General features: G+C 45.5%; 1 protein-coding gene across 4 annotated transcripts in view; it reads right to left on the reverse strand.

Moving 5' to 3' along the window:
• Positions 1-27,729, reverse strand: part of GRIA3 (glutamate ionotropic receptor AMPA type subunit 3) — a 164,960-nt gene that overhangs the window by 3,224 nt on the left and 134,007 nt on the right. Inside the window, exons 13-15 of one of the 4 annotated variants that reach the window (XM_064159493.1) lie at positions 20,797-21,044; positions 2,703-2,817; positions 217-434 (exon numbers count right to left, since the gene is read on the reverse strand). In XM_064159493.1, coding sequence (XP_064015563.1) covers positions 217-434; positions 2,703-2,817; positions 20,797-21,044 — 581 coding nt within the window. Of the gene's footprint in view, positions 1-186; positions 435-2,702; positions 2,818-20,121; positions 20,237-20,796; positions 21,045-27,729 lie in introns of those variants that run through there. The other 3 variants (XM_064159491.1, XM_064159492.1, XM_064159494.1) reach the window with 3 other exon arrangements.

The raw sequence follows: 27,729 nt of genomic DNA on the forward strand, positions 1-27,729 counted from the left end.
GGTGGCACCGAGCTTACTGCTGTTCAGGGAAGAGATACACATCATTTCCACTCTGAGACTGACACCAGACGATGCTTCAGAAGCCCTTTTGCAGCACTTCACACCAGAATATCACACACAGCTTGGAAAAAAACCCGAGAAAGACAGAAAACCCACAGGGTTTCAGCTCGTGGCCCGCAGCCGTACCCCTAGATTTTCACACTTTCTGTGCCGTACACGTTGTAGCCTTCTCTGTAGGTGGCATAATTCTGGGTGTTGGTGGCAGGGGCAGGTTTGAAGTTCTGTGTGTTCTTGGTGAGTTTCATTCGCTTGGACTCAGCCCGAGACTTGTAGCAGAACTCGATCAGTGCCACCATCATGGCCAGCCCAAGGCCTCCGACAAGGATATAGAAAACCCCAGCAACATTGCTCAGGCTCAGAGCACTGGTCTTGTCCTAAGAGAAATGAGCCACGCCGTTAGTTTGGCTGTGAGGAGCAGACAGACACAACAAGCTACTTTGCACTTTTAGCCCTAGCTGGGATAACTGCACTCGTGGCATTTAGTGTCCCGCTCTCGGAGCACTGCTGTCCCCCCCGGCCTTGGCAGCCCAGGGCAGTAGCTGATCTGTCTCTCACCCTTTGGTGGGTGAAACCCTGGCTGACTCCAAGGCAACGACACTTTTTGTGGCCACTGACTTCCCCAAGGCCTTCAGTGTCCCAGAGTAAACCTGTCTATGGCTGAGCATCTTTGATGGGGAAGTCACCTTGGGAAAGCTCTGACAGGGAAAGCAGGTTTTACAGAAGGCCATTACAAAAATAGAACAAGAAAAGCCCAAACCACTCTACACCTGGTGTTGGTGAATGTAGACAAAATTACTGAGATGCTGCTAAGCTTCTCCACCTGCATTTCAACAGTTAAGGGATTAAAAAAAACCCCAACAAACACCCTAGGAAGGTGGTCAGTTGCCTAAAGGTCAAGCACCAGAGCCCTAAGCTAAACTAGCATCTTCAGTGGCTGAGGAAGTTACTGAAAAGAACCCAGTCACTGTAACGCAAAAACTGCTGGCCAGGGTTCACCTTCCTTCAGTACATGTCAGGTGGGGGAAAAGCCTTGGGTTATTTCAATCAGGATTCTGTAAGCACACTAAATAGTGCTGCAACCCTTTTGCTGCTGCATAGACTGGCTGGCTGACTGTGTGCAGGAATCACTGCTGGCAGGGGCAGGACATGATTCCTGGATGGGCTGCCACACCGCGCCGTGCCATGCCATGCCTTGCCACACCAGCCCAGCTGAATGGGCAGATAGCTGAGCAACCCATAGCAAGGGGTTGTGCTGAGGGAAGATGCTTGCTGACAGAGCTTGGTTTAAGAGTGTCTCCAGGGACAGCAAAACTTGCACATAGACAGAATAAAACATGATCTACCTTGTAAGTGTCTGCATTTCACAGGCAGCTGGGAAAGATGCAGTTGTAGCAAACAGGCTGCCATTTAAACAACTGATGATATGACTAATTTACACCTCGTTTCATTTACAGTTTCCTTCTGTAGCTGATATGTAGTCATATGTCCCCCAATCCCAAATTTATCTCATACAGCAGCTACAGGTTTATGCCCTAAGCAACTTCCAGTCCAGCTGAAATAAATACATTTTTATTACTGGCTTCGCTAGAACTTGAAATTGTCCTCTGACACTGAGAGGGTGCTTCCAAATTACGGTTTTCTGTTTGAATGATTATAGAGAGCACTTCCAAAGGCACCAGGGGAGTTAGCCACTCGACTGTGCCTGATTTTTGCTGGAGCTGGATTTCTCCTCCTCGTGGTACCTTTGAAAATGTCCTTCACTCCAAAAAGCCCAGCCCTTCTAAAGTATTTTTCCCATCGATGGCTTTGAAGGCATAAAAAAAAAAAAATCAAATTTCTCTGCATTTTCTTTTAACTGAGTGATGTAAATAAATATCTTAAGTGTGCAGCTATCTTTGAGTTGATCGACCTTGTCACCACAGAGGTGGGATCTCCACTCTGGTCTGCAGTGAACCTACCTGAGGAGCTGCTGGAGGCTTACCAGCCCCTGCAGCATGGCTGGTGTGGGACAGGGCAGTACAGCAGCAAAATGGTTCAAAGCATAATAAGAAAGAATATATAATATTTATGTAGTGAATTATCAATGTTATTTCTGGACTTTTGTTTATAAAAATCAAATTTCAAACTGAACTGGGAAATAGGGCAGGAAGGATGTTTTTTTTTCCTCAGCATGGCTCTACTCTGAAGTTGGCCACCCTTGGCAAGCAGGTGACCATTTCCCAAACTGACATGTAGAGAGTCTAAGAAGTCCCAATTTTGAAACAAAAAGGGTTTTCTTTTCAATAAAACTAAAAACAAAACCCCAAACAACAACAACAACAAAAAAGAAGATGCTGGCCTGAATAATACATATGGGCTGTGCTGAAACCTGCACATTTAAATGAAGATAGCAGCTTGGGAGGCTTTGGGGGCTCCTCTCTCCATATCTTTTTTAGCAAAATACTCATGTATACTTACAACTACTGTCTGCCACTGCATAAAAGAAAAATGCTGTCATGTTCAGGGACTAAATTGTTTTTTTTTCCCTATTCTTTCAACCTTCAAAATGTAAATACCAACTTTTGAAAGTCATTCTTTGTATAAACAAACAGTGGGTCAAAATGTGATTGCTAATCAGTACAAAAAGACCTTCAGGGACTGACCTTACTTCCGGAGTCCTTGGCTCCACATTCACCCTTATCGTACCACCATTTGTTTTTCAGCTTGTCTAAGATGCCTTGTTCACTGAGTTTCAATACTGCAAGGTTTACAGGAGTTCTTCACGTGGGAAATAACATAAATAACATTATATTATGTTATTTTATGTTATTCAATCTTTAAACTACTTTAAAACTATACAAAGCGATAAAGCAGGGTTCCTGGCCACAAAGTATTTACACTGCAGGCAACTGGATCATCCCCTTAAGTTAACGCTAGAGCAACTCTATATTACCAGGTCCTGCCCATATCGCTTCGAGTAATCGGCACCCACTGTTAAATGAACACAGAAGAAACAAAGCAAGGCCAATTCCCCAGTTTGGCACAGTCACAGGCACTCACAGTAGCTTTACGGATGGGTTTGATCCAGCAGGACCCCTCATATTGCACTAACAGACAGCAAGTCCCACTAATGAGCAGTTGGGGCTCCAGACCCATGACAGATCCCCACTCTGGGGGAGTGTGTGTGTGTGCATGTCTGTGTGTGTGTGTGCACATCTGCAAAGCAAAACCCCAGGCTGAGTGACATGGAGGGAAGTGTTGCCAGCCCTCGCGGCTCCTTCCCTGCCAGCAGTGGCTTTTCCAGCTCCAGCAGTTGTGGCTGCAGGGGCTGTGCTCGGTGGCACCGCACAGGCAGCTGCTCTCCCCTGGAGCTGCTGCATCCCCAAGTCCGCCGGTCCAGGAAACTGCAGCAGAAAAGAAGCAAATGCAGACCTTTATGAAAGAGATTAGTGATCATGGATACATGGGCTGACAGTGCCCAGAGTGAGAAACGCTGGCAGGATGAAGGGAGCTGCTGTCCGTGCTGCTGCTAGGAGGACCTGAGCCCATTCATCCGTTCCCTGTGGGAAAGAAGCACTTGAGGAGCCCTCAGTTGGGTGTTGTCATTTCCATTTCCTTGTGTGATATCCTCTTGTTTTTTTTTTAACATGAGACAAGCTCCCTCCATGAGGGACATCTTCAATTCCTCCTGCTCCAACATCCTTATTCAACGGCTGTGCAGGGCAGGTAGCGGGGAGGAAACGGACGGGTCCTTTTCCTCAGCAATGATGTACCTCTTTGCACAGGATAACAGCAGGCAGCCCCACTGACCGTGCCCTACTGAGGGTCTATCTACACCTGCTGTCAGCAGAGGAGATGCAAGAGGCCAGCCCATGTCCAACCCTTTGGCAGACTCACTTCTTGCTCTTGCTGCTCCCTGCCTTTTTTCCTGCCCTGGCCCAAAGTGCCTGACTCTGCACAGAGGAGAAGAGACCCAGGAGAAAGAGCAGCATGGCGTATATCAAAGCCTTAATTAAAATCTTAATTACATGTCAGAATTTAGGGAAACGTCCACAGGCTGGGAAGGACCACAGCCCCAAAGCAGCAGGAGTAGTTGAGGCCTGCTGCTGGGGCAGGTAGATGCTGGAGGAAGCAGCTGGAGAAGAAAAGCACTGTTCCCTCATTTGCAAAGAAGATGCCTCCTAGATGGCAATGAGACCTGCTGCTGGCTGATGTTGAAAAGTGCTGCCTTTCTACTGTGCCCTTCAGGAGGACAGTGGGCAGTAGGTGCCATGGAGCAATGAACAGACTATGCGCAGCTGAGACCAGGGTGATCGTGGGGTACCATGAAAAGAATGAGCATGTTCAAGAGCTCTTGAGCTGAATATCCCAGAGGCTGCACCAATGTGACCCAGTTTGTTGGCATTACTGCACTCAGCAAGCAGGACAAAAGCAGAGAAAAGCCATTGAGGCAGGGAGAACCACTGGTCCCAGTGGCTGCAATGCTGGCACTGCCCACTCTGGCAGAGGCAACACCACCCTTCCTGGTCTGCAGCAAGCTCAGTTTGACACCAGCCAAGATGTTATTTTTGTAAAATGGTTATTTTTAAGCAGCAGCTGTAATCTAATTAAGTATCAATCAGCGAAGGCTGTACGCGCTCAGCTGGACACAGCTGACGGGCAGCAGTGACAAGCCACACGAGACAGGCCATGTTTGCTGGCTTGGCACTGGCAGCCAGCATGGAGCCTCTCCACCAGGAGCTGTGTGGCAGCTATGCTGGCATCCACCTACAGAGAGGGCTATAAAATATCAATTGGATCACAGCATGCAAACACTCTAGGCGTCACAGGTAGGGAGCCTGCCCTGTTGATTTATGCTGATGGAGGCTGGCCAGGTCCTGGCCACAGACCTGTCCATGGACCCTCCTGGGCAGCTGCACTGAGCCAAGGTCACTACTGTCACCTGGGCAGATACGTTACAAGATGCCACGTGCAATTGTATTGCGAGGCAGGGGAAGCTGAGTGCCTTTACCCTCCTGTTACAAGGCCCAGCAGTGTTACTGCTTAGAGAACACTGCTCCCATTTTAAATTTCATTTAAAAGCCATCCAGTTGGAAGAGATTTTATGCAATACATCTCTCTGCTTTGAAAAGCACTGTGCAGCTGAGGATACAGGCACAATAGGGAGAAGGTTATAAACACCTTTTCTCCTACCCACATATTTTATTGTGCAGATTTTCCCCTCCCCCCAGCCCTTTACCAAACACTATTTTTAATTTGCATGCCTTTATAAACCCCATATGGAGTACAGAGAATTTGCATAACATCCAATACATTATAGATTAGCTTTCACAACATTATACAGTATTGGGAAATGGGAAGGCTTAACATGCTAATTAGGGTGCTTTATTTTTTTTCCCAAGCCAAGATTGCAGTTAATTGCGCACACGCAACTGCCAAAAGGAGAAAAAAATGTAGTAAACTAAAATTATCTTAACTAAACAGATGGGAATTTGCCTGAACTGGGGTTTTCACTATAGTTTGTCATGGCCTTATTTGTCAGGTGAGGCATTGCAGTGCCACAGCCTGGGTGAGAAAGTGGTGATTTGCTCTGTCCATCTGTCCCAGAGCTGTCACCACGCTGGGGCTGCTCGGGTGCTGGGGAGTGTGGGGGGCTGTCAGTCATCCTGTCTGGCATGGGGCTGTCTGCTGGAGGCTAGTATGAGATGGGCAGGCTTTGGGAGGAGAGACCAGGGGAGGAAAGCCTGACATAGAATTACAGAATCAAAGAACCATTTTGGTTGGAAGAGACCTTTAAGATTGCCGAGTGCAGCCATTAACCCAGCACTGCCAGGTCACCATTGAACCATGGCCCTCAGTACCACATATACATGGCTTCTACATACCTCTAGGGATGGGGATTTCACCATCTCCCTCGGCAGCCCATTCCAGTGGCAGTTTTGGTGAAGCTTTTCCTAATATCCAACTTAAACCTTCTCTTGCACAATTTGAGGCCATTTCCTCTTGTCCATGAAGGAGTCTTGACATGTCTTCTTTACCTGAAGCAGAGGCTGGACTGTCCTTCCAGCAAGCAGGTGTCCTGGGGATTTGCCTGAGTGAGCTGCCTTGTGCAGCAGCAGGGTTTGAGCAACTTTGCTGTGGGAGGAACACCATTGCTTCTGCAACCTCCAGTCCAGGGCTTCACCCATGGGGATGGAGAGGGAGCTGTGTGGGATGAACTCCTCAGTGCCCTAATTCCCATGAATATATTGAGAAGTGAGCCTGGCTGCTGATACATTTCAAGTTGATCATCTCCAGCTAGCCTTGATCAGCTTAATAGTTAGAGCCAGGTATGACTTTGGCCAAGCTCCTGATGGAAGTACAGAAGGATCATACCTGGATCATGGTATTTTTCTCAGAACGCTCAGCAGTGCCCATTGTATGCAAACCCTCTGTGCCATGCTTTGGCTTTGAGCTGAGCTCATCCCAAATAAGGCCCTTGGGCAGCCTGCCCACACTGGTAGGTTGAAGGCTACCAAGCTTCAAAGTGTTTTGATTGCTGTTAGAGAGGAAAGTGCAGAGAAGACTGTGTCACAGCTGCCCACCTGCTTCCTCAGCCAGCTGTGTCATCCAAAACGAGCTCAGAAGATCATTTGCTCAGTTTCAAGGTCTTTGAAAAGATCTTCACTTCCTCATCTCTTTTCTAGGATAATGTTGTGCTTTCCAGCTGCGTTTTTAATTAGGTTGCTGTAGATTTGTACAGGATATCCTATGAGGTCCTCAGCCCTTTCCCGGGTGGCTGCAGTTGTTTTTCTTCTGCCTTTAATTTATAACAGGATTCTTTTTCATCTCTCCCCGTGTGGTTTTCGGTCCAGCTCTCTAGTAGTTTGGTTGCTTTTATCAAAGTAAAATGCTGAGAGGTTTGAGAGCTTGTGCTCTCTTGTGCTCTGTACTCCCAAGAAAAGAAGCTGAGGCAGTTAGAATGGAGATGTCAGCATCCCTGATGTCACAGAACAGTATTCCCAGACAGAAACTTGCAGTGGTTTTCTTCCTCACCATAACAAGATTTTTTTTTTGTTAATTTGCCTGTGCTTTTTTTCACCCAGATGTAGTAGGTTTAGCTGATCCAGGCTTAACCACATGAGGTTGGATCTATTGGGCAGCTTTACCAAACTGTGCTAGCAAATGTTTTGGGTTTTTTTTGCTGACATCTACAACTGACTACAAGATTTGGGTCTAGAGAAACAGTACCAGGGGCCTCATACTGCATGGTATTGCCCCCAGTGGAAAATTAAGCCATTTGCTATAGCTGATTTATTTAAGAGAAGCATGATATTAAGATCGCTGCCCATCTATTCTCATAGGCTTCACTTCATCAGTCTGTTGCAAACATGATTGTACACCTGAGACAGAGGTGGGTTTTATTGGTGTTTCAGCAGTTTGGTTTCTCTGCTTCCCTGTTAGAGACATTGCTTGGGTGCTGGCAGCATTACCTTCCCCTGTTCAGCCAGTTACTGCTAGAAAACAAGCTGTGCCAGACTCTTCCCAAGCCTTTGGCACCATCTCAAAGGGAACCTCCTTTTCCTTTTGTTGCTGTGGCCTCCTTCCTTCTGTCTTTCATTCCCTCTTGGCTCAGCACAGCAATCCCAAAAGCCCTGCTGAAACCCTTTGTGCTGGTACCCCAGGTGAGAGGATGATACTGACAGAATGAACTGATTTTTGAAAAATGGTGTGTGTTCACTCATTGAACTCTCACCTCGGAACTGGATTCCCAAAGCTTTGTGTTCGGTTCAAAAGTCCTGCCCACCGCTCCCTCCAAGCTCACAGATTGCTACAGCACTTTGTTATGAAGGTCATCAGGCATAAAATACAGCATTGCTTCCAGAGTGAGTATGTTCCCCATGCTAATAAGTGAGATCATCCCTTAGAAGAGCCAGCTGCTATACTCTCTTCATAGTGCATCTATTACATTTCTGTTTCATTATCTCTCTCTTATCTTCTCTGTCCCTGAGACACCACAACCTTGTCTGACTGACTTCTTGTCCTGCCTCCTCTCACCACAGCACCAGTTTCAGGTTAGTTGCAGTAATTTTTATCTCCAGTAAGAAAACTAGTGGTACTATAATACGTCTTTCTGGCTAGAACAAGTTTGAAGTAGAAGTAAATTAATCATCAACAAATTGTTCCAACTGTGAGAAGGTGTAACTTCTGTCTCTCTCAAATGATAAATCTCAACAGGTTTTAAATTTGATTAATGACTTTTTAGGTTCATTTGCATGTTTTCACCTGCACATGTATAAATTAAGATAACCTTAAACCAGGTATTTCACCTTGTGCCATCACTCTAGCTTCCTCCAGCTTAAGAAATAAGCTCAGCAGGCTGAAGTCCTGCATACAGCTGCAAGAGCTGGCCATGCCATACTCTGCACCCTGATTCTGGTTACTGGCCATCATGTCTATGAACTGGTGCTGTAAACAAGACCCTTCCCTGAACAAACTCAGACTGTGGGGAAGATTCTGAGCAGATCCTTGGAAAACTGCTCTTAATTTATGCAAAGAACATTCTGATCTTGCCAGCAAAGGGCCATTTTCCAGGAATGAGTGACAGGATGTACTTATGCTAGTAGGCTTTGTAGTCGGGGTTTGGATTTGTCCTCACAAGTCACAGAGAAGAGTCAGTGATCATTGTAGGTGAGACTTGGGAGTAGAAAAGGTCATTTAAGGACTCAAAAGTCTCACCCAATAACCTGTAGACTTCCATCTGCTTCCTGTAACCAATGCTCAAGTGGCATGAGTCTTGGTGACATCATAGTTATATTTGCTACTTGCAATCGATAAAGATTTAAGTGGTGATTGTAACAGCTTTGGCTAATTGACGTCCCATGCTGTGCTCTAATGGATGTAATAGAAATGTTATACCAAACCCAGTCATTGCCAAGGAGGCTGAATGAACATGGCAGAGAGCACAGGGTTCCCTCAAAACAGATCAGCCTTTGCACAGAATTAATTTAGACTTTTTAGAAGCGATCTTTCAGAAAGCATAGAGTCATAGAATGTCAGGGGCTGAAAGGGACTTCAAAAGATCATCTGGTCCAGCCCCTCTGCCAGAGCAGGATCTCCTATACCAGATCACACAGGAACTCAGCCAGGAGGGTTTTGAATGTCTCCAGAGAGGGAGACTCCACAACCCCCTTGGGCAGCCTGTTCCAGTGTTCTGTCACCCTCACAGGGAAAAAAAATTCTCATGTTTAAATGAAACTTCCTGTGCCTCAGCTTCCACCCATTGCCCCTTGTCCTGTCATTGGGCATCACCCAACAAAGCCTGGCTCCAGCCTCCTGGCACTCACTCTTTGCATATTTACAAACATTGATGAGGTCACCTCTCAGTCTCCTCCAAGCAGCAGAGCCCCAGCTCCCTCAGTCTCTCCTTGTAAGAGAGATGTTCCATTCTCTTAATCATCTTTGTGGCTCTGTGCTGGACACTGTCAAGCAGTTCTATGTCCCTCTTGAACTGGACGGCCCAGAACTGAACACAGTACTCCAGATCTGCCCTCACCAAGGCAGAACAGAGGGGCAGGAGAACCTCTCTCGACCTACTAGCCATACTCCTTCTAATACACCCCAGAATGGCACCGGCCCTCCTGGCCGCCAGAGCACACAGATGGCTCATGGCCAACCTCCCATCAACTACGACTCTCAAATCCTTTTCCCCTTCACTGCCTTCAAACAGATCCGTCTCCAACCTATACTGATACCTAGGGTTGTTCTTCCCAGGTGCAAGACTCTACCCTTGTCCTTGTTGAATTTCATTTGATTTGTGCCTTTTGTTGCAAAGGAAAACTGTAACAAGTAAAGGGTCTTCACAACACTCATTAGGGCTTCCCTGGTGTTGTGTGGGACTGGCTGGTCAGTGCATAGGTTGCACTGAATCTCCCAGGAAGTGGGGCTGTCTGAGGGCTGAAAGGAAGCTTTCTCCACCTGGGTTTGAAAAACTAAAGGTGGTCCTTCAGCTATCACCATTCAGTTTCTGACATTCCATAGCATATTTAGTGTACACTAAATACTGTTGATTGCAGCATCTTGAGGGTCCAAATGCAGCTTTTTTTGGTGGTAGAGGGTGAATAAATCACTTAGGAACTTGAAGAAAGACCAGAATAACACAGGATCATAGCATACCAGGTTGGAAGGGACCTCAAGGGTCATTGGCAAAAGAAGGGAGCAGACAGAATAGCCCAGTATTTTTTTTCAGCTGAATCTGAAATGTGTCCAATGTTGGGAACTCCACCACTTCCCTGGGGAGATCACTCCAAAGGATGATTTTCCTTTCTGTGAAACACTAGCAGTGCAAGCTCCTCTCTGGTCTTGAAAACATCCTTTCTTCACTTGTGCCCAGGGCTGAGGCTCAAGATAGCAAAGAACAATTGCAGAAAAGCTGATCAGCATTCCAGTCCAGGGAGGGGTGCCCGTTTGTCTGGCCTGCCAGGATGCCAACCACTGGACATGATCTCCAGCTACTGCAGCTCCATTGCTTTCATAAGCAGCCCCCAGGCTGGAGGACTGGGTGAATTCTGCAGTGCTATGTGGGCAGGATATCTGCATCCCCAGTGGCACCAGGGAGGGATGTGTGCCATCTCACCCAGGGACAGTTTGCTGAGTGATGAAGATAAGAAATTTAAGACCAGTAGCAACAAGAATTCTCCTCACAAGGCAGATGGATACTGGCTCCAAACGTACGGTAAACATCGGCAGCAGGAGGTCTGTCCATTGCTAACAGTTCTGGCTAGAAGGTCAGAGACAAGAGTTCCTGATGTGCTCAGTACTGCATCTGCCACAAAGTGAAATCCTGTATGGTCACGAATGTGCCTTTTTCATATTTCCCCCATCAGTTTAACATCGGATGCCAAATAATTCTCGTTGGAGAAGCCTGCTGGAAATGCAGAAGCAGGAAGTGGTATTTACAGCAAAGCTGTTTGTGTTTTTAATGTACCTGTCACTGGTCACTTGGGTATTTCATGGGAAGCAAAATCACAGCACCAAAGACATCCCTGGGCTCTGGCTGTGTCACACCATCCAGGCACAGGACAGCTGTAAATCTGGTCTAATATCTGGCTGGGCCAGGCTTATTGCTGATTTGTAGGATTAGAGCAACAAAAAGCCACAGAAGGTTTCTGGTGAACCCATCCCTCTGAAGATCACAAGACAAATGAAGCATGACAGCCTTCACCCTCAGAGCCAGTGCACTGCATCAGACCAAGAGCTGCAACCTCTGCAAAGGGCTCTTCACTTTCCCATCCAGATCTCTGTGATGTGAAGAAGGTAAAAGTCCGTGGTGGCACCAGGTCTTGGTTAGTGTTTTTTCACTTGTTCTGTTTTTAATCCCTGTCATTTTTAGCTAAGCCCTGCAATTTAGGCATCTGAGCACTCTCACTTCTGCAGCAGGAATTATTTTTCTCGTGTTTCTAATGACCAAAGGAGTCCTTACTGGTTGGAGTACCCCAGGATTGCTGATGTCAGCAATGCCATGATATCAGAGTTTAGATGTGAAATGCTTTGATTTCTCAAACCCACTTCATAGTGTGAGAGGAAAGGCAAATGCACTTTCTAAATTCAAAATGGTTCCTAAAATCCTCTGGGGTGAAACTACTGAAAACACAACACTAATTGTTCCTGTTGGTGTTGCTGGCAAATCTCCACTAACTTCAGGAGAAGCAGTGTGGGAGACGCGCCACAGACACATGTGAAGTGCCTGTCACCTGTACCATGGTCTGAGAAGTAAGTATCTGAACAGGACAGGAAGAACGACCCTGACTGACTGCACCATTGCTTCAGGCTGAGATTTCAGCCCCATGCATGAGGCACTACAGAGCAAGCCCCCAAACCAGGTACCATGCTGAATTGCCAGCGCTCCCCACTCAGCTCTGATGGGTGGAGGGGGAGTTGATGCTAACAGGGCCTGTAGTCTTGCTTGCTGTAGATGAGCAGGCCAGAAGACAAGTGGCCCACTGCCATGTCCCCGAGATGGCCCGCAGAGATGTGCAGCAGCACAGAGCACTGACAATGCAGAAATCAAGCCTGGGCACTCTGCTTAATCTGACAGGACACCGTAAAAATCTCACTAACAACCATCTTAGTATCATTAAAATACAAAGATAGAAACAACCCAGGAAGAGACACCAAATGCAGCATTATTCTCTAGAGGGCATTGCTTGAGGTTAAAGACCCATCTAAATGAAATAAAGCACTTTATTCCCCCAAGCTCTATAAATCCCAGCCTGATCTGTAACTATTGAGTGGACTTTTTGTCAGATCTTGTTACTAAAATAACTTCTGACCAGCTACCAAACCTGCGGCTGAATGCATTGTCCAAATCCTCTGCTCTTTCTGAGATCATTTCTATCTGCCTGTCATAATTTACCAACCTAGCAATGACTCAGTGCCAAAACTTCACGTTTGGCTATGCAACGCTGCACGAGGGATGCAGAAGAATCAGTACGGAGATGGGCTCAGCATCAAACCACTACATTTGTTTAAATAAGACCACAGCTACTTGGTACTTCAGGCAGGACTCACAGAGCTCTGAAAATACATGCTTAAGAGCATATGGTCACTTACTATTCATATGTATTGCCTTCTACCTCAAACAGTGATTGTCTGTAATTCACAATGAACATTTAATATCTGAGGAAAAAGCAGCAGGCATTTCTTCTTTAAAAAACGAACATCTGGTTGCCTTTTGCTACCGTTTCAGACCTGCACCACTTTTTTTCCCTGCCCTGTGTGTTACCAGCAGTTGCACGTCTATGAGATTTAACATTTGAGGGATTGAAATTCTTTATGGGTGGGCAAAGGAAGGAATAAAAGTGAAAGCCATCTAGATTGAAAAGACAAAGAGCTCTCAAAACAGAAAGATTAAAACTCAGTGCCTCAAGCCCCATATATCCCCTAACCACCTAAGAAAATACACTGCATGTCGGTGGCTGAGATAGCACTTGGAAGCACTGGGCACAGTGATAAATCCTCCAGCAGAAGGATGTTGTTTTTTCTCAATAGCAGAGCCAGGAGCAATTGCCTTTGCTCAAGGCCCTAGGTGCTGGTAAGCATCACCCTGGGACTGCTGCTTCCCAGCTACCAGCACTGACTGTGGACTTGTCTGGGGCCATTGCCAATGGCTGTTTGGGACTGTTCTTGAGGAGCTCACTGCACGTTTTGCTTTTTTTGTGGCTTTTGGTGCTGAAGGGTGTCACAGGATGATGGAAACCTTGTCTGTGAAAAAACAACAAAATGTAGTTTTTATATTGCCAGTAACTGCGGGAGATGGAGACAGGAGGTGGCTTCTCCAGCCATAGTGCCAGGGCATGACATCCTGTGGGCAGCACATCAGTTCTCTGGGCATTAGTGACCCCTGCACAGGCACACTGGCTGTCACTTCTGCTCTGATGGCAAATGCTTTCAAACAAGAGGCTTTTCAAAGCTGCTGCACACAGATTTGCAGTGATCATTTGAGTGCTATGCAAATCATCCATCGAGACATGTGGGTTTTTTTCCAGTTGCCGCTGAGTAGTTAGTAGCTGAGATAGGTCTTCATAACAGATCTTTGTTCTAGTTTTCAGTACTGTTATTCCATAACTAGTCTCCTTTAGGTCACTGTATGGTTTCTTGCCTTTTTTTTAGAGGTAGGTTGGAGTGACCACTGTATCCCTGGGGGATCTGTAGGGTTTTTCCTTGCAATGAGACTAGGTTTGCATCTTAAATTCATGTGTTTCAGCTGTATTTGCTGCAACCCAGAGACATACACAGGTGCACGATGCCATTGCAACACCTACACACACTCTGAATACACCTGCATGGAGCCAGGCATGTTACCAGCAGAGAACTGCAAGTCCTTTCACTCTGTGGGTAGTTTACAGCCTGTGTTTGGCAGCAGCAACTGTCTCTAGGAAAGTATATTTATATGTTTCATAAATGTAGCTCAAACAAATTAAACTCTCTACTAACAGGATCATAATTGAATAGAAGTGCTGAGTGCTAATGTGATAAAAGGTGCCTATTGAATTAGCGAGTGCAAGCCATAACAAGTCACTGCAGTTCATTTACAGCAGTGCCCAGGACTTGAGCTACAGATGTGGTGAGGGGATGGGAGAAAGAGCTACAGGGAGGAACAGTAAGAGCGGGCAGGTGCATAATGTCATTCTCAAGGCTATGATAACTGAAAATGCAAAGTGGATCTCTCCTGTTGTTGCCTCGAACCTTGCTAACCTGGGTGGATATCAGCAAGAGACTCAACTTACCTTGCATGCAGGCTATCCCCTCACCTTCTCTTTCTCTTGCTTCTAGGCACATCCATTTCCCCCCTTGTCTTCTATAATTTATTTTCCTCCTGGGATGACTTCCTCTGTGGCTCCTGCTCTTGGGCTCTTCAGCAGGGTGCAGGTAGCTGCTGCTTAGTCCAGAGGCTATGTAAGACATTCAAAGAACGTTGCTGGTATAAAGCTAGAGACATCTGAACCATGAATACAGTGCCAGGGAGCACAGAGAAATCCACCAGAGCAGTGCAAGTGCATGCATTCACGTGAGCTCAGTGCTGAAACGTTAGAATCACTTTGAAGAAGAAGAAAGGCATTTACTTGTCCCTTTGTATGTAAGTGACAGCAGTTACTACTAAAGAGGAAACAGCCAAGCCCAGACCCCCAGGGAGGTGTTCAAAGGAAGGGCCATGCTCCTGTTGCTGGGATCCCCTCTTCAAGCTGCTGGCTTTCCTTTTTGCTTTTCCAGTCCCAAGGAGCTCTGCCTCCACTTTTCCTGTACTGAGGCTTACAATGCAGGGTAAATGACTCATGCCAAAAGTTTATGAAAAGTAACTGCTTCGATGGTACCACAGGTATTGTCGAAACTGGTGCATGAGTCACAAGTCTTCCTCCCAGATTTCTTGTGGCCGTGAAGCTGGGACAGAGTGTCACTGCTTGGGGCCCAGCTCTGCCATGACTGACATAGAACAAGCATGTTTCCTTCCACACCCAGACCCAGCTTTGTCAAGGTAGCAAAGAGGCAAACTAAAACGATTCCCAGTTCTTAGATGCCAGCTCTGACTCCATCAGTTCCTTCCCAGCCTGGACAATGAGCTCATCCCAAGTTCTTGTTGAGTCTCCTAGATACATTCCCAAGAAAATATCCTCAAACAACATGCACAACAGCTCAGACTCTTCCACACACCAGAGCAAGCTCTCTGCCCTTCTTGGCAATGCTCTAAGTGAGATGCTCTGATGACCATCTAGAGCATTAAAACTTCCTTATTGGCACATAACACGCACACTATTATTTTCTAATATGCTATAAAGTAATAGCTGTCAATTAAACAAATATTCTGCCATCTTTCTTTAACAATATTATTTTGCTTTGTCACCAATTTGCTCAATAGAATAATTTAGTCTTACTTTCCCAGCTCTTATCATGAATTAGCTCTGTGCTGCTATCGCTGGCTCTCACCGGCCATTTTATCTCTTTCCAGCTCATAACCTAGGCCTATAGAATGGGTGGCAAGTAAATTCGTGCTGATGAACATAATTTCCAACAAATTGCTCAAATAAACTGTGCTCCATCTTTTGAAGATAGCCATTTCCCCAAATGTTCTCTTTAAGGTACAACACGCTTGGCAGCGGTGCTCTTTAGATGTCAGGTACCATCTAAAATAATGCATAACAGATTTCATCTAAAAATATGCCACTTAAAAAAATTATGCTGCAAATGCTAACGGCTGTGCTGAAAATGCATCAAAGCAAAATAGCACAGAGAAAAGGGGGGCGAGGGGAGCAGATCCCATCTGCTAATGGCCACATTCACAGCTCGGGAGGGCTTTGGAATGTGATGCTTTATGGAGCGTGGCTCTGAGGGCAGAGCTCAACTAGCATGCCAGAGAAGTAATCCTGTGATTAGAAAGAAACAGCTGGAAGATGAAGTAGTATTGCATTGCGTGTCATTTCACAGGTGTACTGCAAAAGAGATAACAGCCTAAGAAAAAAAAAGGCACATATTAAAGTCAAATAATTAACAAGGAATCTTGGCATATGGAGTTGGTGAGATGCTGCATTCAGATTTTCTCCTTCTGTGTCAGTTGCTGTGAAATGCTACCAGGAAAGCATAAGAATATGAGAAATGTATCATCATCATCATCAGAACTACAGAAATTTATCTCAGCAGAAAATGGCTCCTATGCAACTGGATAATTAGTCTCACTTAAGTCACCCAGTCTGCTACCCTCGTCTGCATCCCCCTTTGTCTGTTTCTTGTTAAACTCCTATTCAGCCACCACTCAGCTCTGAGATGATAGGACTGTATAATAAACAAAATAATTAGTTTCCAAGCTCGTAATACACTGTAACATATTTCCTGTAATACAGGTTTTTTATAACTGCTATTTAGCATTCTCTCATGATTGAGAACTCAGCTCACATGTAGAAGAGATTTCGGAGACAGTATAATTTTGCCATGAAGCCAACTGATGAAACTAAATTCACACTCAGTCGGGAGAGCTAAGAGAACAAATTTTGATGTATGTACCAGAGTGCCTGCACCAGACAAATCAGCCCACACGTATCAACATGCATCACAGACAAATTATGTATGGATGGAGCATGCTTGCCTTCACACTTCTTAAATAAGGACCACTACTGAAATAGGGAAACTCCCTTCACCAGGGCAGCACCAGCAGCCAAGATACTGGAGGGCAGACTGGCATCCTCTACTCCACACCAGCGCTGGCATACACCGGTAGCACTGAAAATGAGGCATATGTCAACTGAGGCATTTAAAACCATCTCATTAAACCAGAACAGTCTCTTTGGTCTTAAATTACCAGTGGACCCCAGGACTTACAGTTTGTGTAACCAAACAGATTAAAAACCTTGCAGTGAGCCAGTTGAACGCCTTTTCTTTTTTCCTGTGGTAAGACTCTACATCCTTGAGAAAGTTGAAGAAGTCACTGTTTAATTTTCCAGTGGTGATGCAGAGGCACTGGAAGAGGTGAACTCACAGCTCAGAATCATTCATCTCCAGACACAGGTGAACTGCGTGCTAACTGCAGGGAGAGTGGACGTGGGACAGCATTTCCTGAGTAGCTGGGTCTTTTTCAGTACAACAGTGGGCACTGGCACAAGCCAACAGGCTCCATACTTACCTCTGGCCTTCAGCACAAGCTAGAATATCAGACCACATAGAGGAATTCAGCGAAGAAATTGGCATCGTCAGTTTGCAACAACTCACAGCTACACAAAACTTATCAGCAGTTAAGTAGGAAAAGGCTGATTACAAACTTGGGGCAGTAGTTTCCCAAGCCTGGGTCTCTACTGGTAAAGCTAAGAGAGACAGTCCCTCAGCTTAGCCAGTAGAGAGAACTGCCCCAAGTGAGTAATGATCTCCATGCCACCCTGTGTTCTGCAGTGCAAGGTCTGTATCTCCACCTGAGGCATCTCCTCCACCCTGCCCTTCCTAGTTTCCCCCAGTACCACTTCCTTTAATGGAAAAAAAAAAGAACAGTTTTGAAGTAACTCCTCTGATATGCTCTAGAAATTAAGCCACGTTCATATAAACAGTTAACTGGAGAGGTGGAATGAAATGACCAGCGTAACCCAGGTTCTGGTGGGAGGATGGAGAGGAGGAGAGACAGGTCATGAGACTGCTGGGATCATAGCACCCTGAGGACAACGCCTCAAGGTCTTGTCTTCCCCGAGAGGGCAGTGGGGCTTCCATGGGGCTGGAGCACAGCTTAAATTCAGCAGTAATGACAAGGAGGCATCAGCCAGTCTGCTGTACTGCTGTGGGTCACAGCCTGCGGCATGCAGTGCCTACAAAATGCTACTGCAAAAGAAAAGCCATTTGGTAGCAAAAAAAACCCCCTTTGATTTACAATGTGCCTAGGAACAACTAACCCATTTCCCTGCCTGCCTTAGTTTAGTCTCCTGCTGTAGGTCTTCTCCGACCCACATTCTCCTCCCTGAGGACACCTGCCCTGAGAGTTTTTGCTTATGGCTGAAACAAACAAGTGGCCCTTCATCACAGCGTGCTATGGGAAACTGTGGAAAGACAGTGCTTTGTGACTCATGGATTTAAACAGCAAAACACATCATGGTGTTTGCTCCTCTTCCCTCTTCACTGGATACCTATCCACAGTATCACGGCACCTGACTCCACTGTCTTAATGTCTACTGACAAAGGCCAAGGGCTTGCTGACAGATGGTACTGCTCTCTCTAAAAGGTCTTTCAGCACAAGGAAAAATAGAAAGACGGCTCTGCCCTAATTGCAACCATTTAAAAAGTCCTTTTTAGTTTCCTTAGGGCTGGGAGCATTACTTGCCTGGGTTTAATTCAATGAACTTGAAGCAACGGAGTTCATTGAAGCTAGTTTGTACAAAGCATTTTTTTTTTTCATGGAGGCAGCATTAGACAATGCAGTGCTGGGTCCCAGGAGAATATTAAACATTTAATATAGTGGCAAGTATAACATTATATAAAAATGTTATGTGGAGGATGAGCAGCTGAGCTAAAAAGCTCGTGCTCAACTCCAGGTTGCTGCTGAGCACTGCAGACCTCCAGCTAGCAAAGCTGAGTCCAAGAGCTTTTCCTTCCTTTATTACTACACAGCAGCTTTTGCTAGCAGCAGAAATGAGTAGCTGAGTAACTTCCTACATAGCCAACTGTAAGCAACTCTTATTAATAGAATGCAGCAGTAATTTGCAGTAATTGTCTGAAATTGCAGTTTACTGAAAATACTGTTGCTATTGATTTTGGACCAAAGCTGAAGCATTTCTATTTCGAGTTATTGTTCCTTAAGGAACTGGTTTTACTAGCTGTAGGAAAGTGTCACTATGAAAATTAATCTCAGTACTTCTCAGTCTAACAATGTCTTTTAAATTAATTTTATTGGTAATTCCTGTATTCAAGGTGACCAATAGTACACAGCCTACTCTAGCTACAGCTTCTCCTCACTAGGTTAAGGGCTGCAGAAACTGGCAGTTTTAGAGGGTACAGTTGGCAGTGTGAAACCCTACTGGCTAAACTTCTGCAATACGAAAGCTCACAAAAGCAGCTTTGGAAGTCTAGCTACCGTAAAGGCTGCCTGAAAGACTGGAGGAACCAGAAGGCAGTGACAGCTCTGTCACCATTGTCGCTGGGGCTAGGATTTTAATCCAGACCTATATCCAAAGCACAGCAAGTGCAGCTGCAGGGCTCCCACACAGGTGTGTGTAGACTGGTCCATAGCATGCAAAAGGTGACGTTTTCCTTAAGATTTGTTTCCAGTTTAATGAATCAACTTCCTCACTACAAGCAACATACCTCTTTTTTCAGCTTTGCCTATCGGAAGCTCTAACTTCTTCTATACTACCATTGCTGCTATTGTTTTACCGTTAACGCATGACTACCATCTCTGCTTAATATTATGTCTCTGCTATGATAATTGCTAGACTTATCTCTTGATCCCATTCTGCAGTTAGATGAGCAGCCACTCTTTCCTTTGCTGAGCTACAGATCCACCCAAGCAGCTCTTCTTTGGAGATTAGAGTTCTTTCAAGGTGCTCTGGTAGCACCAGTTGATGCTAGCAAAGCAGTATGTACTGGTACTCGTTTGCTTGACCTCTCTCCAAAAGAACAAAGAACAAGGGAGCATGTTCACCTTCAAGTCTGTGTTAGCACAGCTGACAGTGGTAAAATAAGCCTCTCAAAAAACACTCTGCATCACAGCTAAAACGTGGAGAAGCACTGAAGCCTTGTACTCAGGGGTTAGCACGGCAGCCAGATGTGATCACTGGTTCCTTGTACAGTTACAAGCACTGAGTTGCTCTGTGTAGGTCCCACCAATACTGGACTTTCTATCTGTTAGTTCAATAAGGCTTCCAAGCTCAACCAAGCCTGTTGGTGATACTAAACAAAACCGTTTCTTTGAAAGAGCTACTGGGCAAGCAAATGGCTTTTTTTTTTTCCCCACCACAATTATTCAAATGGTTTTAATCTGTGTTTTGGTTGTTTGGGTTTTTTTTTTCTCGAGAAGTGAAATAACAGCCTTGCCGATTACTCTTTGCTAAGGTACCCGATTGTGGTGACATTGAGGCTGACCTTGGAGTCACCTCCCCCGCTGCCGCACTCTCCTTTGTCGTACCACCATTTGTTTTTCAATTTGTCCAAGAGGCCTTGCTCATTCAGTTTTAATACTGCCAGGTTAACAGCATTTCTTGAAACGATAAAACATAACTTGTAAGAAAAAAATGCACAAATGCTTAGGAAATCGTCACGTATAAAAAAAGGAGCACAAGAGGACAAATTGGCTAAAATTTCACAGAACGTGGAGCTATCAAAATGTCTGTACAGCAAATACAGGGTTAAATATTGGAAGGTGGCATGGAGGATAACATCTGCTCAAAACTGAAGTGTGCGGGATGGGGAAATCGTCTTTGAGAAAAAAAGTAACAAGAACACCACATCATGCAGTTAACATTCGTCACATATGGCAGGTTAACTCGGCTTTTACCATTTAAATTGAAAAAGCCATTGAACTGTAAAATTAAAACAGCAACAAACAATCAGAAAGGACAACACGAAGAGAACACTAAAGGAATGGATGCATTAAATAAACGAAACCATAATTTACCGTCTTATTTAACTCCATGGAATATTGAAGATTTTAAACTTTAAAGTTACCTCAAAATCCACAAGAAAGAAAATGACAACACAATACATCAGGGTAGGTGGAATACTATAACAACATGGATATTGTTATATTATTCCACCCACCTTAATGCTGAGCCTTTGGGGGTTGCTACACCATAGCCCTTGGAATCCAGGTTGCCGCCGACTTTCATGGTGTCGCAGGGCTTGCGCTGCTCGATGTACTCGTTCATCGTGGACTCCAGTAGGAAGGCAAACTTCCCCTTGGACTTCCGCACCCTTGCCACCCCGTCCGCGGTTGTTTTGGTGAACACCGAGGGCTCGGCTGACTTCATGTATGACCACATTTTCTCATAGACAGCTATTTTTGATCTCTGGGAGAGACGAGAGAAGGAAAACGAAGAGTCATGTTTGCCTTGGGTAACATGACTCTTTGTTCACCAATATGGTTAGATGGTCATAATCCGCTTTATTTCCGTGGGTAACATGACTCTTTGTTCACCAATATGGTTAGATGGTCATAATCTGCTTTATTTCCATGATGCAGAGATTTATATGCATTCTTACAAGAGGCGTGCTCAACTTGAGATTGGTGACAGGTGATGATTGCAAGGTTACATGCAATGCGTGCATAGGTTAATATAGAATAACATTCTAAAGGGTCAGCCCTCCACACCACCTCCTCCAGCCCCCTTGGCTATCTAACTCTGCCCACTGCAGCTGTGTGTGGAGTGCTCACTTGTTTACAGTTTGGTTTCCTGGGCTAGCAGCGTCCCAAGGACATTTCTCAGCACGAGTTGTTCATGTTTATCAATTTATGTCCTCTGCTGGTGAGAAATTCATCCACATATCTTAGCAGTGGCACAAGACTGAGCTCCTTAGCCTTAAAGCTACAGCTAGCACCCTATAACTAAGACTAACAAATGAAACCTCAAGGTAGCTTGGAGAGAGACGTATTGGCCCATATTGAACAATGACCAAACCACAAAGGGGTTGGGAAGAGGCAACATATCTCAGACATTTATTCTGTTGATTGCCATGTGATTGGCAGCCTGGTGGTCAGTGAGAAACGGTGCATGCTTGTCCCAGCACCTCACTGGTGGGCTTATCCACCTCTGTGCTGCTCTGCCACTGAGCCAGGGGAAGAACCATTCCACCGTGGCCAACAGATGCAAAAGAAGCCTCTCCACACAAACCCTCAGCACTGTTTTGCTGTGCTATCTGGCAGCTGGGAAGCACCAACATGCGCTTATTACGAGTGCAAGCAAGGCAGGAGTTCACTTGCCACAGCAGCAAAGGGACTATGATAGAGGGGACCAGACAGTTCTAGTGGCTTCCAATAGGGACAGTCACATGAGGAATGTGAAATATGAATATAATTAAAAACTCCTTTGTGAGTCACTAGTGAAACTTCCAAATTCAGTTTCACGTTTTCCTAAAAGACAGCAAACACAGCCTAAAAACAATTGGTTAACTGCTTGCAGGTCACCTCTTCAGAGGACCCTTCCAACCCCTACCAGTCTGTGATCTACCTTTTTCTTCTATTCCTCCTGTTTTCCTCATTTTGAGACTGAGTCAATCCTCACAGCCTCTAGCTCAGCATACAGGCTTTGCAAAACTGGAAATGTTGAGAAATATATTAACTTTCCATTCTTCCTCTTCCCCACCAAAACCACCTCCAGACTCTTAAGCATTCATATCCTGGACTACCAGTTAAACTTTCCTGCTTGGTCAACAGAAGGCAGTAATGCCAACTGTATTTCTCTAAAGCCTAGAAATCTGAAGGATTTATATAAGGCTTTTGGTCCAGGATGTGGGTATCTCAAATTTATGCTTCCTACTCTTGGGCAGTTTCCTGTCTATAGCTTTCCTTGCAGAATAGGAATGAGGCAGGCAAGAGCTAAATCTAGTTCAGATTTAACAGACTTGTAGCAGAAGACTGCTAATGTCCATCAGCTTGATGAGCAAGGCACGTTTCCTCCTCATTGAGGACAATTTAATGTGTTTTGAATAAAGTAATGCTTCACAACCAGCCTCCAAACATTTCACAGGAGTAAGCCCTGCCTCCACTGTTCTTTAGATTAACATGCTCAGCTAGTGGCACTACAACAAATGGAGAGGAGCACAGAGGGCACGGGTTTATTTTAATTACCTTTCCTGATGAGCTGAAAAACAATTGAAAATGCAAACCAATTAAAATCAGCCCAATTGACAATAGGAAATCTGACAGACAACAATGCAGTGCAGCTTCATTAGGAGCTGACTGGGTGGTGATGTTGTGAAAAACAAGCCAGAGTGACTCCAGCTGTGAGCGTTTCTTGGCTAAAGATGGGCTGTATGGTTCTGTTCATCCAGCATCAGGAGAGAAGTAGTGAGAGGAAAAGGGGGCTTGAAATGGTCCTTACATAAGTAAAAGAAGGAACTAGGGGATTTGCTTGGCTTCCTCCTTCAGCAGCAAACTGAATAACCTGAGACAAAGCCAGGGCCTCTGAAGCCTTAGGGGGGAATTGTGGCAGACCGGTTTCTGGCAGAGTGTGTCATCTGACCAGACAGAGAGCATGTGGATTATTAGGAGGTGAAGTAGGCTCAGGGCCCAAGTGTTGACAGGGCTTTGCAGAGGCAGCCTTGCTTTGGCACTGCCTTGCTGCCTCTGCCAGCTTCAGACAGCTGGGTTTGGACAGGGGCAGATCTGAGCCCCAGCTGTCAATGGGACTGTGAGTCCTGCCCAAGGAGAGATATCTCACTGAGACTCTTGGTCAGGCACCCAGGGGCTAGCAGCTAAAGCATAGTGCTAGCTGCTTCTCACTGAGTGCCTGAGATACTGTCTCCAAGCACAGTGACTTGGATGTCCTGCTTCTCGACAACCCCCTTGATGTACGTGAGCATTTTCACACCAGCTTCCCTGTTGGGAGCTGCTCAGGGCATGGCTCTCAGGCACCCGCCAGAGGTGTCATCAAGACCCCAGGGCTATCAGAGGTACTGAGAGAGGTTGGCTTCTCACTGGCTGAATGGCTGCCACTATCCTTGGGTACTGTGGGAAGCAGAGCCTATGGCAGCAGGTGTGCACCTGCATGAGTGGCAGAGTGGGCAGGACATGCCACAGCTCAGAGCATGCACTGCCCACAGCCCATCTACCTGCTCTGGCCCATCTCCTTCACACAGAACAGTATCAGAAACAGCCTGGCTAGCCAACAAAATGGGAGCTCTGGTGTGACCTAGTTTTATGGTGCTTGTCCTTACAACCTTCATCTTCTTTTAACGTAAATCATACAAATGTGTCTGCCCACTTACATTTGCAAATGGGCATCTCAGGGACAAAAGGAAGGTAAAAACACAGCTTTCTCCTTTCTCTCTGTATCCCTCAGCAAGCCCAAGTGGTTAGCCTTCAGAAATTCTGAATGTACTGTGTATGCTTTTGCTTGTTTCCCCACTCAGAGTACACCTTTAATTACACAGATAAACAAGAATTTCTTCCCTTTTCATCTTCTAACTCACACCGGAATATCTGTCTTTAGCAAGTTCTTTCATACTCTTTCCAGCTGGCCTGACTACCTAATAGCAATTGCCAATACATCTGTGCATTGTTACTAATAACAGTTATCTGATGAGTGCCAACAGCATGCTCAGGGCTGCAAACAGTCCAAACAAAGCACGTTCCCTACTCCAAGGGCAATGGGTGAATATCACCCTTCCTGCTTCAAAAAAGCCAAATTCCACAGCTCAAAACTGCACCTCAGCTTTAACAGATAGCCTATGCCTTATAGTTTGCACTCTTCATTTCACTCTTTTGGATACGTGGTTAATAAAAATACATTTCTGTGTGATCACTGCCCACCTCTTCTTCTGCCAAGAGGGCTTTCCATAATATACTGTTATTATCAAATTAACTAGATGAGTATAGCAGTCTGATCTTGTGGAAGTGGACAAAAAAGCAAGCTAGAAATGGACACAGCAGGGACTGACTGGGAAAGGTTACAACAAAATGCATTGGGCTCGTGTTGGTTTTGGAGTGGTGAGAGCCTGGCTAGGGAGCCTGGCTGAGGCCACACAATCACAGAATGATAGTAGCTGAAAGGGACCTCTGGGAATCACGTCGTACACTCCTGCTGCTAAAGCAGGTTCACCCAGATCAGGCTGCACAGGAGCACACCCAGACGGATGTCCCAGACGAAGAGGCCAAGGAGGCGAGGGACTCCAGCCACTGTGTCTTGCTGGCTTAGAGGCTGAGGCTGAAATAATTATTTATGGTGAGGCTTCTCAAAGAAGGGGACAGTATTACCAGAGGAGCTGTCAAACCCAATCATTTCTATGCTTGAAGGTGCTTTTTTGTTCCAATAGCTGTATCTTACACCTGCTCAGTGACACAAAACACCTGGTTGACTAAAGCTGGTCAAAGGCACAACCAGATGAAATGAAATGTGATATTTTGAGTAAATATTTTCATTTTCCCAATTGCCTCAGGAAAAAACCCAGAAGATGTGAAAAGATTTATAGACCTAAAGAACTTTCTAACTAGAAAGCTGCAAATCCTATGCTGAAAGAACATTCACTTATCTGTTCTCCTCTGTAGATGCTCGCTCCACCCCTCTGTCAGCACCTGGTGTACCCCCAGGAGTCTGACACTCGTGAGAGGGGCCAGACAGCAGGAGCCACCAGAGAGAAAGGATTTACACTCCAAAATAAGGTAAGGTCTGACAGATCTTCACTGCTGCTAGAGTTCAGTGGCACTAAAACATTTTTCCCTCTCATTAAAGTGTTACTTTTAAAGAGATACTTAGAGAAAAAGCTTAAAAGCCAAGATTTAAACCAATTCAAAGCCCATAACTGCAGTAACTCCCTATGCTCTGCAACTCCTATTTCATTCCTTTGATATTGCTCTCAAGAACTCCGTCACACACATTTCCTCAGGATTTCAAAGGGATATTATTATCACTTTTTTCTTAAAAGCAACATTTTCAGTGTTTCATCTAGGCCTTGGGACACATTAAAGCATCATTTCATTATCGCAGCCCTACTGCAGCTATAAATAGAGCTGGCCTTTGCTTTGTCAATAGTGCTGCCTTTCAGCTTTATTTGGAGCTGTTTATGCAGAAGTATGTGCCACACACACCTCAGCACAAGGGTGTAGGCAGCTCCCTTTCGTGTCAGCAGAGCCAGAAGCTCTCACATTCTTCCCTCAGCCCATTACTAACCCATACCTAGATACACACTGCTTCTGGATGCAGTGTGCTCATTTTAAAAGAAGGTGCCAATTCAATCAGTCCACAGTTCTGATGCTTCCTTCCATTCTAGTCCTGCTAGTTTGGATGTGTGGTTGGCTCCAGCACTGAGCTGAAAATCAAACAAACACAGTGTGCCAGAGCATCCAAAAGCACAGCTGGCCAGGGCAGGGCAGCAGGGAGAAGGCAGGTTTACCTCTCAGTTGCAGTTACTTCTTCAATCCATTCAGCAGCAAAACTCCAGCACTCACAAAGCTGGCTCCAGCTGAGCAGGACCAGATGCCTTGGTTTTGCTTTCTCACATCCCCAGCTGCCTAGAGATATACTGCAAACCCCAGCATATCCTGGGCAATTCCTTGATACTGTAGCTCTAAAATACGTGAGTGAAGCCTTCTCCCACTGACCGAATCACCTTTCCCCCTCTGCAGACATCTGTCTCACACTTGGCTGAAGTGACATTGTGTCTCCCCCTCCACTGCCGAGCTGTGTTTGAAAGAATCAGCATTTTCCCTCTATCGCTGAAGCATGTTGCAGGAATGCCCTGTGCCTGGTTTAGAATGCTTTGCCCTCTCTGCCACCTTCTCTGCAACCTGCAAGTCAAAATGCCTCTCTCGTGCACCTTGTTGGGATGTTTTATCAAAAATACCAAAATGGTCCTTTTGTGTCTTATGACAAGCACCACAAACTTATTTCCCAGCAGCTAAGCTCAAAATGGTCTCTTATAGGTGATTACTATTGAGTCATGACCCAAAGTGACCCAAATCAATTATGCTTTAAAAATTATACATTCTCCCTTTTTTTACTCTCTATGTTTAACATTTTAGATTTTATGGATACATTTTTTACCTCTGTCATCAAAACTGAGAGGGTGATAAGCTCAAAAAACAAGAGGGAGGAGAGTGATCTAAAGTCTCCCTGGTAATCTATGAGCTGGGCTACAGGGAAGAACAGAACACTTCATGCTGGGAACAGGGATACTGGAGAGGGAGAAGACCTGGTCTCAGGGCTGTGTCCAGACTACCTAAACTTCAGTACACTCTGGAGTAGGCCAGCACACAGTGAAACACAGCAAATCCAACTGGAAAGTGCAGCAGATTGGAGTAAGACAAGTGCTAAGCAAACGAGTATTCTGACCTCGGCGCACACACAAAAGCAGGCAGAGACATAGCTAAGGATCTGAAGCAGCAGAGTTAGCACACTGCTCTGGTCCACCAGCCCCTATGACCACTTTATAGCTCTTTAACAAGGGAAATCTATAGCCCTAAGTCAGACAGATGTTGCTGATACAAAACACAAAGGTCTGTACTAAAACCAGTACAGGTATTTAAACTGCATAATACATGCTGCCTTTATATAGATGCACACCTCACTGGTCTGAACTTAGGTAGTTAACTGTGAACCATAGCTTCATTAGCATCACTCATTACTTTTCTTCCACGTCTGCAATTAGCTTTTCTGCAGTAGCTAATGAATCCTGCAGCTTATGAACCATTAAAAAGCAAATCACTAAACAGGAGTGAAAAAATGCCAGGAGACTGCTTTGGTAGTACTGCCGTTGCCTGGCTTGGGGATCATTTTGGGATCTACAGGGTTTAGGCAAATGCTCTCTTGGATTTTCAATGCAGCAAACAGCAATAGAGTAGCTACTACTGTCTTGGTCTTTTGGTTAACGCTTTAACCAGATGCCTTTCTGCCTCCCTGCAAGCCTGACATCGAGTCATCCCCTGCTAGAGCTGCCTCTGGGAGGAGTGAGGGACCAGGGGTTGGAGCCCTCAGCCCAGTGCCAGTTCTGCAGCACATGGAGGCTGGCCTAATGATGCTACTTTAGTAATAAGAACAC

This window comes from Pogoniulus pusillus, chromosome 19 (genome assembly GCF_015220805.1).
Source record: "Pogoniulus pusillus isolate bPogPus1 chromosome 19, bPogPus1.pri, whole genome shotgun sequence".
Taxonomy (NCBI): Eukaryota; Metazoa; Chordata; class Aves; order Piciformes; family Lybiidae; genus Pogoniulus; species Pogoniulus pusillus.